Source organism: Phalacrocorax aristotelis, chromosome 3, assembly GCF_949628215.1.
Source record: "Phalacrocorax aristotelis chromosome 3, bGulAri2.1, whole genome shotgun sequence".
Lineage (NCBI taxonomy): Eukaryota > Metazoa > Chordata > Aves > Suliformes > Phalacrocoracidae > Phalacrocorax > Phalacrocorax aristotelis.
In genome coordinates, this window is record NC_134278.1 from 33,250,807 (window position 1) to 33,268,320 (window position 17,514).

At 37.9% G+C, this 17,514-nt stretch overlaps 1 protein-coding gene across 2 annotated transcripts in view; it reads left to right on the top strand.

Annotated features, from left to right (window-relative positions):
* The window catches only part of SMAP1 (small ArfGAP 1), a 105,886-nt gene that overhangs the window by 33,689 nt on the left and 54,683 nt on the right, over positions 1-17,514 (top strand). The window contains exon 5 of one of the 2 annotated variants that reach the window (XM_075087066.1): positions 15,969-16,046. The exons of the other annotated variant lie outside the window; for it this stretch is intronic. Coding sequence (XP_074943167.1) covers positions 15,969-16,046 — 78 coding nt within the window. The remainder of the gene's footprint in view (positions 1-15,968; positions 16,047-17,514) is intronic. 2 annotated transcript variants of the gene reach the window in all.

Consider the following 17,514-nt stretch of genomic DNA (forward strand, 5'->3'; position numbering starts at 1 on the left):
ATGAGAAATTCAAGGGTGTTTTGGGCCCCTCTTCTCGGGGGCTTACTGCTCTGCTGAATTCCAGACAGTTGCTTGGAGCAAGGTGCACTGCAATAGCAAACATGGGCGGTTTGGCAAAATGGCTGTTTAATCATGTAGCTGTTCACTGCAGTAAGTTGGTGAGTGCTTTTCTTGCAAAGCAGTTTTGAGAATGTTAGCCTTTAGTGAAGTGCACAGCCTTGTTTGGGGTTTTGGATACGGCTATTTCTGGAGCATACAATCTAGTTTATAGATTTTTATTTATATAGGTGTATTTATGCTTAAACACACTTCTCTGTACCTACATTATTTAAGTATGGCCTAACACGTAACTTACTACTCCATCTTGCTAGGCAGGGAGCTTTGACAAGGAAACGAGTGCAAGGGTGGGCATAAAGACTGGGAGTTTATGCTGCCCTTGCCATCTGAGAAAATGGATCTTTGAATGATAGCTTCATTCTAGAAGGAAAAAGCCCCAAACCTGGAAGCTGGAGAAGTGTATTTCATTAAACATTGTTGAAGTAGGGGAAAATTGCTTCACTTAAGAGGTAAAATACAACTGTGGTTTAAATTACGCTGTCAGTTATCCTTCTTTACTTTTATTCCAATGTAGAAAATAGGAAGAATTGTTTAAAATCATACTTCTTTAAAAAGTTCAAGACTTTCAAGATCTTTTTAAACAGAGAACCTAGGTTCTAACATAGTGGTCCACTGCTGCCTTAATATGTTTGAAGGAGTATTCAGATTTTGCTAATATGAATTGCTTACCAATCACTTACCTGTTAGAGCACCAAGGATAGAATCCAGACAAGCTGGAGAGATCCATGGTGCTGCTGAGTAGGGAACACCATTTTATTTCTTCCTGCTTGGGCTTTCTTTCATTGACTAATGTAAATGGCATAGAATCATTAAGGTTTGAAAAGACCTCTAGGATCATCAACCCAACACCGCCATGCCTCTTAAACAATGCCATGAAGTGCCACATCTACATGTTTTTTAACACCTCCAGGGATGGTGACTCTACCACCTCTCTGAGCAACCTGTTCCAATGCCTGACCACTCTTCCAGTAAAGACATTTTTCCTACTATCCAACCTAAACCTCCCCTGACCCAGCTTGAGGCCATTTCCTCTCATCCTATCACTAGTAACCTGGGAGAAGAGGCCAACACCCACCTCACTACAACCTCCTTAAAGGTAATTGTAGAGAGTGATAAGGTTTCCCCTCAGTCTCCTCCAGGCTAAACCCCATTTCCCCCAGCCACTCCTCATAAGACTTGCTCTCCAGACCCTTCACCACCTTCGTTGCCCTTCTCTGGACACACACCAGCAACTCTGTGTCCTTCTTGTAGTGAGGCCCCAAAACTGAAGAGAGTATTCAAGATATGCATTTATGTGCCCTCATGCAGGGGCTGGTGACAGGTTCTAAAGCTTCCTTTTTGCAGTCCTGATGAGATCTGAGACACCTTTGCTCTTCCCTCCCTGCCAGGTGGTAGCTAAAATTCCCTGGGAACTGAGGGGTGGATGGGGAGGAATGGGGAGATTCCTGCTTGTAGTCTTCAGCCCTCTGCCAAGTGTTCTGGTAGCATCAAAGCACTTGCTAGCACAATACTTGTATGAGTAATAGTCTTGTGAACAGTTCAGGTGGGGTGTCTGTGCTGTGTAATGGCAGGCTCTTTAATGGAAAACTTCTTTACCCCACTTACTTTTGTAGAGGGGACCTGTGTCCTACTTTTAATAAAAAACAGCATTGTTGGGGGTGACATGAGCTTTTAGCACACTTACTACTTGTTATCGCCTTTGAAATAGCGATGTATTCTGCTTGGATTAGGACCAATTTAAGTTGGAGATGTGTATGTATGTTGTTGTTTGGTAAAATGAGTCCCTTCTGGGTATGAGCAGGTAATATAGAAGTACAGAAACAGGTTTGCTGTACCCTAAGGGGTGCTTTTCTTAACCACATAATTTAATTGAGGTGGTGTTTAAAAATCTAAGAGGCTTTCCCAGATTTGGTCTGCTGTTACAAGTTGCTTGTGGTAAAAGCTTCCTGTAGCATAAAATTTGTTTTGAATAGTTTATTCTAAAACATGCAGTACAGTATTTCTTTTAGCTTAATTTTGCCAAGAAGGTAAGCTTTTCAGGTTTGTCAAACAGTATAACATCTGTGCTGATGTTAATGTATTCTGTCTGTAGGAGCCCAGAACTATATGTCAAAGTTCAGCTCTTGGTTCTGTGATGCTCAGGATTCATGTATCTTTTCTTTTGTTACAAAATTTGCATTTAAAATTGTTAATTATGTGATGTTTTGTTTTCTGACAAGACTGTTCTATTACTAAATTTGGTTTTGAGACACACATGCGATAACAACAAAATTAGCTAGTGCAGAGACCAGTAGTGCCATCAAACATGCAGACTAAAAATATGGAAATATGAAAAATTAAACTATTTTTTTACAGTTCACTGAAAAGCAATGCAGGGTAAAGCTATGGGCAAAAAAAGCATCTGCAGTTTTATTGGTTAGTTAAATTTTAAATAGAATAATGCATTTAAGTAGAAATCAAATATACATTAGAAAAATCTAACGCTGACTGAAAGCAGCCTGACTTTAAAAAATTATAAATTTCTTAAAATGCATAGATCTGAGTTTTCTGATCCATCATTATTGGGAAAACGTGAAATTCTGGTTCTGTATCAGTGCTCAGGACTAAATGAGTGGTACAGTTTACTCGGCTGTTATAAGTGGGTTATCAGGAAATAGTTGTTCTCTTGTTTTCTTACTCGGACTCAGTGCAGGCTTGTGACTTGTTTATAGAAGGACCTGAGAGACTGATACCCTTAAACAGTTCAGGGTTTTTTCCCCCCCTTTGGTTTTGTTTGGTTTGGTTTTTTGTGGGTTTTTGTTTTACTTTGCTTTGTTTTCTTTTCTGTAGTTTTGTTTTGCTTGGTACTGGGAAACATTCTGCTATCATTTAGGCCTAATTCTTAACCACACTCTTAGGCTTTATCCTTGAGAAAAATCTGCAGTGTAGCAGGAATGGTAACCCCAGGTAGGCAAACTACTTCCAGTCAGGTTAGGAGATGTTGGTAGGGAATTTATCAAAGTGATCACACTATGCGTGTCCCTTCTTCTTGCAGGTATAATTTCATGTGTACTTCAGGTGAAACAAAAAGCAGGAGCTCCTATTCAGAAGGAGCAATGCAGCTGGGGTGGGGAAACCTGGGAATAAAATATCAGCAGAAAATGACCTTTTTTTTTACCAGCACTGATAATACAGTTAAAATCAATCTGACATTTTAAGGAATATGTTAATGTGGCTGACTTCTGTGGGTGCCTTTCAGGGTTTTTAAAATTTTCATACTTTCTCAGACCTTGGAACAGAAACCTTTTTCTAATCATGAGAAATCTTTATTATGTATGTGCTTGCTGTTTCATAATGTTGCAAGAAGAAAAAGTTTTAGAAGAATATCTAACAATACATTTGTAAAAATACTTTATTTCCAAAGCACTGGAATATTGCCTTTTTTGAAAATGTTTGTTTAGCTACTGTTACAGTAGCAGTATTTATTTTTAAGTTTTATGCAGAATAAAATAGCCTTCTCAGGGAGGCAAACTGATTTTTTTTTTTTGTACCCCATGGAAGTATCTTCAGATGCATGTCAGCTCTGTGAAAAACTTATAGTTGAAATGATCTATAGATGCTTAGATACAGTTGTAAGGTTTGATATTATGACTAAAACTGAAGACAACTGTATGGTATTTATACATTGAGAATAAGGATATATTTTCCTAAACATTATATTCTATTTCAACAGTGTAGCCCATGACAGAGTTAGAAGTAGTATTTCTCAAGCCAGTGCCTATCATAATTCTCTCCCAACATTAACAAGAGTCACACCAGTATAAGAGATCAACACTTCCTTCCTCAGAAACTACTTCATAGTCCCACTGTGTGTGGTGAGACATCGGTTTGCCAAGATTCCTAAAGACTGGCTGCTTAAGAAAGCCATGTCTCTTCATCTGGCCAGCTGCCTTCCTGTTTTGCTTTCAGAGGATGTAATTGTGAAACATTCAGGACTTCATGGTTTTATGCTTTTTATTAATGCTTACATTTTTAAAAAGAGGAATAATACAAGTAAAAATACTTGAAGCTGCCAGGGTGTTACTTGGGAATATATATTTGTCCTGTGAATAACACATGATTTGCTGTTGTTAATGGCGGCAACTGGTTTTGCTCTTTGGATGATCTATTTGGGAGCAGCAGTAGCTGTTAGCAAGTCAACTTATTTTAAATATTCTCAGCATAATATTGTCCTCCTAGAATTAATTTTTTTGCCAACCCCCTTCTCGATTTTTAGGCATACATAGCTGTGAATGATGCAAAGTATAGCATAGAATCCAATAAAACAAACCTCACAGCAGTGAAATGAGTAGAGAGTCTTCATAAATGTGGTACATCTAAGATATGGTAACATGAGCAATTTGCCACACAATATGATGTGCTGTTTGACGTGATTTATCCCCGAAAGCCTGTATAACGCAATCAAGAGCTTGCATCACTTCTGTAGTTAACTACAGACAGTTACCATAGGTCAAGTGGTGTGAGGTGATTTTATGTGTTAAAACTCTCCTCTTCAGGTGGGTGCTGACATGAAACTGTTCAGGAATATCATTCCACTTCAGACCTGCACCTGATTATCACTTTGAAGCATAGGCAAATCCTTTTATATTCATCATGGGGTTTTCTGTACACGACAATGCTAGAACTGAAGGGTAAAGCATGCAATGCAGTTTCTCCTCTAGGAATCTTACTCCTGAAGACTGTTGCTTATTAAATCTTTTGTTTGCTTTGGGGTCTCATTAAACTCTATGCTCCTTTAGTTTACTGTCTCCTAGAGTCCTAGAGCACTCTTAGAGCACAGCTCACAATTATACAAACTCCTTTCCCCAAGAATCTGAACTTGTATGCTTAAATAAATGACTTGAAGGACTTTTTCAGAATTGTTGCAGTAAATAAGTGAAGCAAATAAGAGCCTTGTTGGAGACACAAGGTATATTCCAAGAGAATGAAACATAAACCTATTGTGATTTTTTTAAAAAGAATAAGGTGCCGTACTATTTTTAGAGAGACTCCTTGTTACAGCAGAGAAGACTTGCATAGTTCTAAATCTGGGTATACAAAAGGAACTCCCAAATGGAAGAACACCGTACAGGCTAGGCAGCTGTCTGCGTTAACTTACTCTCTTTTCAGTCTTGATTTGTTTTTTTTTTGGTTCCCGCCCACTGCCACTACCCCCCTCCCCCCCCCCGCTTTTTCCCTGTTTAGGCTTTTCTCCTATGTTCTTCTCACCAGACTTAGCACAATCACAGTTATTCTTTTGTTTCTGTATTTTTTTTGTGGGGGATGTATTGGTAATTTTTCCAGATACCTTGGTATTCTCTTACTTCCTCATACCCCTTTCTACCACTCCTAAGAAAAACCTTAGATGAAGACGGTGATGCTGAGCCAGAAAAGAGAAACTTGAATTGGTAAGACTTCTAACTGCAGCCTGTGGATATCACAGCCTGTACATTTATGCAAGGAGATTTTTTTCTTCATTTCCTGTGATGGTGTTTTCTTGGAAGCTGTGGCAGGACTAGCTGTTATTGGCTTTTGGGCCAGGTTCTTTTCCCAGTTCTCATGAAATTTATTTTCTGTATTGGGGAAACAATGTTTACAGTAGACTCTCTAACATCACCAGGAGGTGTAAGAGTTGTTCAATGAATTGAAAATGGAATGTTTGCAGTTCATTAATAGCCTGTTACAGGCTAAAAAAAATGACATCATAGAGTATTCAAGGCTAATTGTCATCTTAGTTGAACTATTATAACTCTTCTTTTGAAACACTTGAATGAAACTGAAAATGGATGATATACAGTTTGGTTTGAATGCGGGATTCAGAATACCACAACAAATGCTCGAGGGCATTTCCTCTTTCCAGTGAAAGAAGGCAGATTTCAAGTGTTAACTTGCACTCCTGACTGTCATGACAAAGCAGTTACTTGACACGTTCACTTTTTGGCCTTGTTGCTTTGCCTTGATTATCTAACAAATCCTAAGGCAAAGGAGTTGAATCCAGAACTGAAAATGGAAGATTGCCAGAGGTATCACTTTCTAGTTTGCAAGAAGTTCTTCAGAGATTAGACTTACCCATATTAGTGACTGTAATAATAAAACCTGAAGAGCAAGACTGCATCATTTCACCTCCATGCTTACATCTTGAGCAGATGATGCCTGTCTGTTTCTTAACTAATATGAAGGCAGTTCCTAGTTGTATAGGAATATAAGTGTATAACGGCTCAGGCTGGTAGCTCTTCACTTCAAAATTAGTACAAGTTTTAAAGAACAGAAATCCTGTTTTTTAAGAGAGAAAAGATGCATATATCATCTTTCTCATCATTGTTGAAGGATTCAGCTTATCCCAAGGCTGCTTCTCTGCTTAATATTCCTGTCTAATTTCTGCCCATCCTTTAATAGGTTTATCGCCAGTACCTGGAATGATGTCTGAGGTGACAATAGTGGGTAGAATTTACTCTTGTTGAATAGAAAGCATTATGAAAGGACAGAGCCCATGGCTTTGTACAGGTTTAAACAGAGCTGATAAAAATGCATTGACTGGGTTTCTGTGCTTGTGTGAGAGGTGCTGCTTGATTTTTGGTTACAAATAGACTAATTCAACATTGTGACTATGCCTGACAGGGTGAAGTGCTCAAAGGGTGACTTGGCTTATCTTCAACAGAAGCCATTTGTTTGCTCTGGAAATAAGGCAGAAGTATGACAAGACCAGTGGGTCCATGACTGGTGCTCTGCATCTCTAAATACTTTGGGATGTTTGTTCTTATGAAAGTAATTTCTGAACAGAGTATCTTGACCGGTGATCTCTGTATTGAGTCCCAAATACTTGTAATCAAAGCTATGCAGCTGGTAAGGTGGAGGGACAATTGTTAATGAGGCTCATGATCTTAGATGGAGTGGCCAAGAGAAATAGCAAATGATGCTTGTTTTACATTTTTAGGAATTAGTAAAAATCTCCCAAACTTACTGATTAAAGGAATTAAGCTTTGAAATAGATGATTACACAGTTTACCAGTAAGCCAAAAGGAAATATGTGATTTTTAGAACTGAGGTTCCAGAAATAATAAAATCTGTGTAAAATACACTGTAGAGTAACAGCTGCTAGAGTGATTCTCTGAGACACAGGACTGCACAAATGAAGGGGTTTCTGGTACCCAATCCGAATAACTTCATTTGACCGTAACCTACACGCTGCTAAGTTTAAAAGTGTACTAAAATTGCACAGAGGTTTGGGAAATAAAGTTTGAAGCAATCCTATTTTCCAAATCTTTTAAAAACTTAGCACTTCCTCCTTGATTTAAAGTAAAAACTGTAAAAAGACAAACTTTGTTTATTTTTACATCTTATGCCATACAAATGATGAGGAGGAGCAGTGAGGTCATTGTATTGAGTGTGGATAAAGATTAGCTGGATAGGTTTTATCACAAGCAATCTCTACAGCTTTTAATAAAAATAAGTACATAAGAGAAGAAAGAGCACAACTTCTCAGAATGCATATGGAAATTGCCTTATTCAGGATGGATGTGAATCATCCTAAGTGAATTCCAGAATCTTTCAGTCTCAAAAATTATGAACTGGCACAATCTATTCCACTACATGGCGTGTGAATATATTATCATGTCCTGACAATGTTTAGAGAATAGTAAACAAAATTTCTATATTTAAGGAAGGGTGTAAATTATGTATAGAGCAGAAGTTTCATATAACTCTTAAGTTCACTGAAGGAGAAGAATAATGGGTCTACATTTTCCATGCTTTCCTAAGATGTTTTGTATAATTTAAGAAGTATGAGCTTAGGCAACTGGATGAAATGTGTTGTGAATTTAGAGATCGTGATGGCACATTTTCCAGAAGGTTATCCTGAAGGAGATTAAATCCATAATGCATTTACTGCACTAAAGTATGTCATGTGGGCACCTTAAGATGGATAAATTGGGGTGTGACGGTGTATGTGAACTGTAAGTTTATAGTACGTAGTGTTGAGAAGCATTCAATCATAGGGTTGAAGAGAGGTTACCAGTTATCCCTCCCAAAATTGCAAGAACTGTAGTAGGTTTTTATTGGTCTGTGAAGATTTTCTGAAAGAAGTGATATGAAATATTTTTGAAATATGCTAATGAAGATAGGCATCAATAGTAAGCACTGAAATACCATACAAGAATTATGACTTAAGGGTAGGGATAGTGAAAATGGGATAAATTGTATTGCAAGATCGTGCTGTTAGAATGGGTTGAATTATAGAATCCAGAATAACTCAGGCTGGAGGGTACACTTGGAGACCATCCAATTCCCCTGTTCAAAGTGGCGTCAACTAGAATGTGTTGCTTACAGCTGTGTCCAGTTGGGTTTTGAATATCTCCAGGACTGGAGACTCCCCAGCTCTCTGGGGTTTCAGTATTCAGCCACCCCCATGGGGTGGGGGGAAGTTTTTATTTCAGTGGAATTTCCTGTGTTTCAGTTTACATTCAGAGCCTCTTGGTCCTGTTTATGGATACCACAGGCAACAATCTGCTTCAGTCTTTGCTCCCTGCCGCCAGGTATTTATGCACGCTTATAAGACTTATTCCCTCCTTTCTCTCCCGTTAGCTTTCTTTCCTCCAGGCTAAACAATCTCAACTCACTAAGCCTCTCCTTATCAGAAAGGTGCTCCAATCCTTTAATCATCTTAGTGTCTCTATGCTGGACTTGTTCCAGTCTGCTCATGTCTCTTTTACTCGAGCCCAGCACTGGCCACGTTTCTAGCTCATGTCCAGCTGCCTGCCAGGGTCTACAGGTCCTCTTCTGCAAATCTGCTTTCCAGCCAGTTGACACCCAGCCTATACTGGTGCATGGGGTTATTCCTCCCTAGGTGCAGGACTTAGCACCTCCCTTTGAACTTTGTGTGGTTCCTGTTGACCCATCCTGTCAATAGAGCTCTGAATGGCAGCACAGCTATCTAGTGTGTCAACCACTCCTTCTCATTTTGTCCCATTGTGTGGGGTATAGATGAAGTTGTTAAATAGCTGGTCCCTGTATCAACTCCTGAGTATACCACTAGCGACTACTCTTGAGCTGGACTTCACCCAGCGATGGTTAAATGAATGAGTTAAAGAAGCCAGGGTGTGGATTTTCAGTAGCATTCTTAAGACCCTGCATGTGTGAGCTATTGTTTTCCCCACTTCCATAAGTACTTTCATTTGAGCAGTAGTTTACAGAGGTGGATTGCCTAGCTATGAGTTACGATGTCCATGTAAACAAAACTTCTGCTGAAGCCTGCAGTGGCTGTGTTGCCAGTTCAGCATGGATCATGAAAATGTGAATGATCTGATACGCAGCAGGGCAAGCCACTTAGGAGAGGGAAAATAAAAGGTATTGTTCTGAAGTGTTGGGAAGCTCTCATGAAAGACAGTTTTCCCTGTTGAAAATACAGAAAGCATCTGTTAGGTTGGACAGGGGAAATGGGGAGCATTCCAGTAAGAGGTTAAAAGCATCTGTTTTGTTTATCCTGTGTCAGCCTTCAGCTAAGCCTTGGTGACTCTCTGTAATATCTCGAGGTGATTACCTAAAGGAGAAGCTAAATAATCTAAAATAATGTGGGCAACAGTAGGTTGCTCTTGGTCAGTTGGAAAAAACATTTTGCACTCAAGTCTAATACTATCAAATATATATTTCCCAGAAAGAACATTGAGTAATTACATCTCTGCTTGATGTAAATTTTATGAATGCTTATAGGTCTGCAGGCATGCAGAACTACAGCTAGCTTTTGCATAAGCTTCACCATATTCCTGTAATGAGGTACGGGCACTGTGAAGGGATGAGGGAATGGTGAGCATATTCAGAATATTGGTGGAAGAGCAGTACCAGCCTCTTTGAAAAGCCAGCTACTGCTGTGTTTTGTGAAACATGGGACACGACATTTTTTATGTAGTGTCCAACGGTTAGAGCAATGAATGAGGGAGACAGTAAGTTTGAAAAAAAAACCTGCCAGTTAGCCTAAAGAACTTAGGCAGAAATTCATAGATAAGTGTTATTAATAGTACGTTAGTATTCTTATACTCCTTTCAGTATTTTGAGATTAGGCCTCTTTAAAAAATAAGCAATTTGTTGTATGTTTATATGCATTTAATAGCAGTCTGTAACTGCTACTGCTTTAAAATAAAACATTAATTTTAGTGGTGTCAGCATTCATTGAGGAGATATAGTAACTCAAAAGTCTGCTGAAATGAGAAAAACCTGTGTAGTACCTGAACTTAAAACCTGTAAAATGATTGTGGAGTAGTCCTCTTCATTTAGGTTATTTCCCTGTATATTGTGTGCATATAAAATGGCCACTCGAGGGCACCTTTGTATTTGGTTCAGCTGCTAATTTTCCAAATATATTGACATAGTTTGATAATGCACTCAATTTTTTTATCATCTTGAATCTTCTGAATGATAGCACCCTAAATATTTAAATGGAAGATTAATACAGCTTTCTAGATCTTTAACTTGAATCTTTTTTAGTAAAAGGCTAAATAACATGCATTACATCAAGAGTAGGATTTTGGAAAAACTACAAATAAAAGTTGATGAAAACTTTTAGTAGATTGACCTTAATGACCATAAGTATTTGTGTGACTGATATCTACCATTGGAAATATGTTAGTACAAACTAAAATAAAGTAAAATCATTCTTAGATTTTGCATGATACGTTCTCTGATAGTTTTATTTAGTGCTGCTTTAAGCTTACTTTTTTCACTTAAAATCATAGTTTGGTGCATAGACTACATCAGAGCCATGGGGCCAAATACTGTTTGTATTCATGCTTTTATGTGAACTACTGGCATAGCTTATATTTGGATAGTGCCACTACGAAGTAATAAGAAATACTACAGAAGTTTGTTAATGGACAAAATAGGTACAGGTTACACATTGCCATGTAAGAGGGGCAGGGAACTGGAGTAATGCTGTAAACCTGCAGACATTTTCTTTTCTGATCTTAAATTTTTTGTGAACAAGAGAGTCTCTCTGAGCATAGGTGAAAATGAAATCTTATAGTGCTATTGCAGGTGTATGTATTTTCTTGATCAGCACTGAATGTGCATGATGTTTTACAGACAGTATTGAATTTCATGACACAAAATGGTTATTTTACTTGATCACATTTCTAAAAAGCAGTCCCAAAACGCGAACAATGGAAAGAGCCAAGAATTGCTAAAAATGAAATGGCTACAAGTTTTTATATGAAACAATTTAAATTTTGAGGACATATGAGTATAAATGTGGAAACTTAAGAAACAGCTCCCTGCCTACATTCCCTCTCCTAGGTAATTCTGAAATCACTACTTAATCAAAAGACCCAACTGCTCTTAAGTTAAAAACTAAAATGTATATTCAGATGCCAGTTGTCAGTTTGCAGTATATTCTCAGTGCATGCATCTACATCAACTTTTATTGTTTTTCTAGCAGCATGTGTGGTTGCAGGGGTTGCCATTGGTTTTGTCTGGTACTTTAAAGCACCGGTAATCAAGGATGTCTTAGCTGACAACTTTCCAGCGCATGGTGCTAGCATGTGTTATCAGAGTAGATCGGTGCATGCTGCTTTACTTGAATTCTGGAAGATGGCTGGAAATTGCTTTTTGGATGTTGATGTAGAAATTCAGATGAATTTGAAGATGTGGCCAAAAGTGGGGGAGGTTTTGGTCACTTGACTTTGGTGGTTATGAGGACAAATCTTACTCATAGTACTTGCTTGCTCAAATGTCTTTTTCCATTGGATCTAAATTAAAGATATTTGCTACCTTTCCTGCTGTCTGCTCTACCAGTTTCATAATTGGTGTCAGTATTGGCCAGTTCTTCTAGAAATGGATTCTTTAGCTTTTTTCTCTTTATTCCTACTGGAATGTAACAATTGGATTAAAACTGACAAATGCGAAAAGTGATAACAGAGAGAGTTATTGCTGTGGAATAGTGGGGTTTTTTGCCAACCAGGGTTTTGGTTTTTTAGGTGGGATTTTTTTTTCTCCCTACACTAAAGAGGGGGAGTGTCTGCTTATGAACAACAGTATTTTCAGGTACTCAAACTTGGATCCAGGCATGGAGTAGATCTTTACTGGTGCTTCTGATCAAGCTTGTAGAAATAACTCATTATTTATAAAAGCTGATAAATACCAAAGAGAAAACCCATATGTTACTTCGATGTGGGATTACGTAGTGCTGCTTTTCAATGATCTCAGTCTCCTAAAAAAATGTTTTAAAATTATTATTAAAGCCTTGGTTGGCAATCCTGAGTGGTGATCAGGGTTCCGCTATAAATATTTAAAGTGCATTTGTGGTTTTCAACTAATTAAACGCAGTTTCACCAGGCCTGAGTGCAGCACTTACCCGGGCAGACTTGGGTGCATTTACCCGTCATGGGTGAGTGGTTTGATCCGGGGGTTAGCCTACCCTCAGTGCTCCCACTACTGGCCACAAATGTAAAAATAGGTCACTGAGCAGATGCTTCCTCACTTGCCATTTGTTGGCAAGCTAATGAATCTCTTTTGACTACAAACGGGAACAGATCTGTGAGCAGATTTATCACTGCAGTAGTTCTGAAAACAAAGATTTACTGGAAATACGAGCCAGCAGCATGGAACTTGTTGTCAGCCACTGTTCTTTACTGGTGTTTCATCTGTTCAGTAACTCGTATCCCCCATAGCTGATGGTATATCCGCACTGCAAACAGGATGCAGAAGGTATTAATACTACCTTTGAATGGTCTAACCTGGGTTTTGAGAACAAAGTCATAAGAGTAGTGTCGAAGTTGTTTAGGGTTGACTTATTCTAAAGAGAAGGATTGTTCATTGAGGTTTTTGCTATACATTTTTTTCTGTAAAGTTAGCTGCAGTTTGAAAATATGAACATACCACAATCTTTCAAAGTAAGAGTAGGGGGACAGTGCAAGGGAAAACAAAACCTGTGAGGTTTTATTGATGTTTCAGAATATCAAGCAACTTTACGTAGTTAGTTTGGGTTAGAAACAAATGTTTTGAATCTCCTGGAAACCAAGCACTTCATGACTAAGGTGTTTGGTTTCTCTTTGTGCTTGAAGAGGGTATTAGCATCTGTAATAATGACTTGGATATTAGTGAAAATTCAGTCTTCTAACTAAAAAGATCCCAAGATAATAAAAAAATTCCCTTACACTGCAGTGTTACTAGAGTTTTTAGTTTTATTTGATGCTAGTTCGGGTATATGGACGTGACCCAATGACACCTGCTCACAGATGAGGAGCAGAATAGTTGGCATCGCAGGGACTTGACTCTAGCTGGAGAGCGCTGCCTCTCGCTGAGGCTTCTCTGCACCCAGAGTGGGCTGTGCTGGATTGCTCTGAGGTCAGGAGGCAGCTGGTTAGGTGCCAGCTGGGAACCTTAACAGGGTTAACAGGTCAGTTGTCCCTTACGTGTCAGTTTGTCCCAATGGCAAGTGTTTTTCCAGGCTTCTCTGGTACCCTGATCAGCTCTTGTTACTCTGATGGCTTAACAACTTGCCTCAACAGACTGTACCCAGCACTCTTTTAATCCCTTTTTATGTTTAGCTTTATCCAGCTGCTCAGTTTGACCTGACTGGATGTTTTCATTCGGATTTCCTTATCTGGGGCAGTGTGGTAGATAACAAATTTAACACGATACAGTAGTGATAAGGCTGTTCAGCAGCCCAAACTCATGCTATTGCTTTCATTGTATAAACTTAATCAGTTCTTTATACATTGTAATGTGTCTTCTCCTAAAGATTAGCTTCAGTCATACGCCTTTTGTACTCTTGCTTAGTTGGATATTTGCATATGTGAAGTGTGCTTTCAAGTGCTGTTTTTTAGCCTGAAGTGAATGTAGTGCTCCTGTTTATCTTTAAATATTATGCTTGGGCATTTCTCAACTTGTACATCCCATTCCATATCCCAGGCTAGACGGCAACTGCGTTTCACTCCGCCTCTTGCTTATAGCTTGCATGACGCTTCTCCATTACTTGATTTGCAAAACTATAATAATTGTTTTCAGACCTTCATAGGATTACCTTATCCTAGGTTAGATAATCCCTTAATTTATGAAGATGATGTGCAGATTGATAAAAACTATAATGGGAGGATAGAAATGTGACAGAAATGTCTATAGTGCTGATTTCCCCCCAACCCCCAAATGAAATTCTGCTTACCAGGTTCTGTGTGGTGAGTAGCTGTTACCTGCTGTTCACCTGTGAGAGCTATCAAGCTTAAATTCTATCAAAATCTGAAGTATATGACAGAATGAAAAAAAAACAAAACCAAAATCCCACTTTATCTTTACAAACTTCAGCATATACCTAAGATGTTCCATTATCACAATTTCACATATTTGCATTTAATTGAAATCTTAGTAAGGAACATGGTGTTAGAGCTCATAGTTTAATATATGTAATTATCTAATCATTTTTCTGACATCTTTATTTGGTTACAATGTGGTGTAATCAGAATAAACAGGATCTCTGTGTTTCTATAGCAACAGAATGCTACAGTTTGAGAAACTGCTTCATTGCAGCAGATGTATACATAACTCTTCTAATAACCTAAGGATTTTAAAACAGTAAATTTAAAAATGAGAATTCTGTTTCATATTTCTGTAGGTAGAATGTGGTTTAAAAATTAGACCGTATAAATATCTTTCCTGAAGCTCTACACCACCTTCCAGAATAAATAATAGTTTGAATCTGTAAAAATACTGAATATATTCTATAAATTTTCCAAATACATGTTATGGTACCAGTAGGATTTTCTGTGAGAAATATGGGGTATTTAGACATGAGGTAGGGGTGTTTTTGCAGCTTTCAGTTTCCTTTTAGTGCAAGTGGGGTTTTGTGTGTTTTGTTTTTTTTAAACTAAGTAAAACCCTGTCATCTAAATTGGTTATTTTGATCCAATGTAATGACCTGCTCTGTAATAGCTTCATTTACTTTTAAAGTTTCCTTGTAGGTAGTAGAGGTGGTACAAGCCAGTGTAGAAATGTCAGCTTTATAGCTCTGAAGATCTTCTACATGTTTGGTAAATGTAATTCGGTTGTGTTTTTGTAGTAAGGGGAATACAAAGATAATGTTTCCATTAAAGTGATCAACTGTGCATAAAGAAATAAGATAAGAAGATGTATGAAAATGCATGTAAAGAAACCCTATTTTCTTGAGCCAACTGCATCTGTTGCGTATATAACTTACACCTTTTGGATAATTCTGGAAGTCTAGTGGTGATAATTGCAATTTTACATACTGATTCCTAGAAAAGAAGTATCACCGGTCTGGAAGGTCTGGCATCCTACTGCTGGGATCTGGCTTTGTGTTAAGCTCTTTACTCATTTGGAGCTCTCTTAGAGAAGAGTTAATTAGAACTTTAATTAATGGATAACTTTCAGAGTTATTTTGCATTCCTCTTAATAAAAATATTCTGTTACAGTGAACAAGAACAAAGGCACTCTCTTCTCTCCCCCTCCTCTGGGACAGTGTGCCTTCATGCTTCAGGACATTAATATTTCAGTAGTCACACTGGATAAAATTGAACAATGGATGAAACCTAATTATTTTTCTTAGGCCTGTGATAGGATCTTATCCAGGTTCATTTTCTTATATTCTATTCTAGTGAGTTTCATTATAAGTCACTCATTCCTACCTGACAGATTTCCTTTAAAAATCATCCTGATAAAAAAAAAAAACAACAACCAACTTCGTCTTGTTTTTTCTATGTTGTATTTTACCCCCCACCCCCAAAATTATTAAAAAAAAGAATTGAAATTGTCTCTCAGCTGTCTCTGCTCCCCCCTCCCCTTCCCAGCTGTTCTTGCTTATTTTCTTTCTTGTTTCTTTCCTCTGTTTTGTACAGATACCCTCTTCTGATGCTGCTCAGCCTTTGGCATCCTCTCCTTCTCTGCAAGCTGCTGCTGACAAGAGCAAAGCAGAGGTATATTGTTTTCGGGTGTAACTCTCATCATCTGTGCAGAGCAGTAACCTGTTTACATTTCTATAGAGTAATTTCACTGAGTTAACTAGAGAATTTGCATTACTGGTAATACTTCAGGCATTTAAAATACTTTTCTCCCCCTTGCTTCCTGGACATGATAAATGAAAAGAACCGATATAATGGGACAAAGCCCATGCGCGATTGTTACCTCTTAGTGTTTATGGGTCAAAATTCCAGTTCTGCTCTGGTTTAGTTTCTGTGGAAACACCATTTTATTCCTAGCTAATGGGCATGAGTGACATTGTCATGTCTCCTCAGGAATAATTTCTGGTATCTTTTTTTACATTACTTGTTTCAGAATCTAAACTATCAGTACTGTTCTAGCCATTTAGTTCATTCTCCTTGGGGATAAATATAGAATTAATTCGGTGACACTTCTGTTAGCTCATACTGGTTTTAATATCCATTCTAGCTGGGATATGTGTGAATGTGCTGATGTTATTTACTGTTTAGAAGGGCCTTTGAAAAACCACACCAGGAAGTAGTAGATGAAGCATTGTTTGTATTAACTGTTGTTACATTTCATGATTTGCAACAATAATGAAATAAATTTCTTTAGAATGTGAATCCGCAATATTAGGCTCTTTTGGATAATTTGCTCTAAATTGAGACTATACCATATATGAAATAACTTACGCACTAAACAAATTGTTTTTTTCTAAATAGAATGTGGACAAATGGTATAAATTATTTTAGTTCAGCTATATTTAGACATTAATAAAAATTGAAAATACAGTGTGGACTAGACTACAGGCCTTGGCGAATTTGACATGTGTTTTAAATTGTACCAGGAATAGCAGTGGCCACTTAGAATGAAACTTGCCTTTTCTTTGTTACCCGCCTCTCTTGACGCATTCAAATTTGAAAGTTCCTCTGTGTAACTAGTATGCCATGTTGTTGGAAATGAATCTTGCGGGGAGAAAATGAATAATTTTTGCTTATAATTTAAGATCAGTATAAAGCCAATTTCGTTTTATCTTCATAGTGCGTTTTGAATGCTTTTGAAAGTATTACTTGAGTTGTAGTTCTGGCATGAATACAGCATCTGAAATAATTTTTACCTAATGGAGCTGAAGCAGAAAGCTTGTGTATTGAAATTGTGAAGTGTGAGGATGAAGTTATGGGTTTTCAAGTCCACAGTGAAAATGAAGTGAATAAAAATAAGACACTGGGAATCAAGAGAGTTTGTGCAGGTTTTGTGAGTTGTGGAGCCAGAAACACTGGTGAACAGTTTACTTTGTCTTCATATTTTCACTGTGGAGCTGTCAGGGGTTTGGTAAGGGCAATGAGAGGTGTTTGTTTATATTTGGTCACCTTTATGGAGTGTTTACTCTATGAAACTTACCGCAAGCCCTCCTTGTTCTGTAAGTTCTGAAGAATAAAAAATTTCCATATGCTTTTTCCTCTT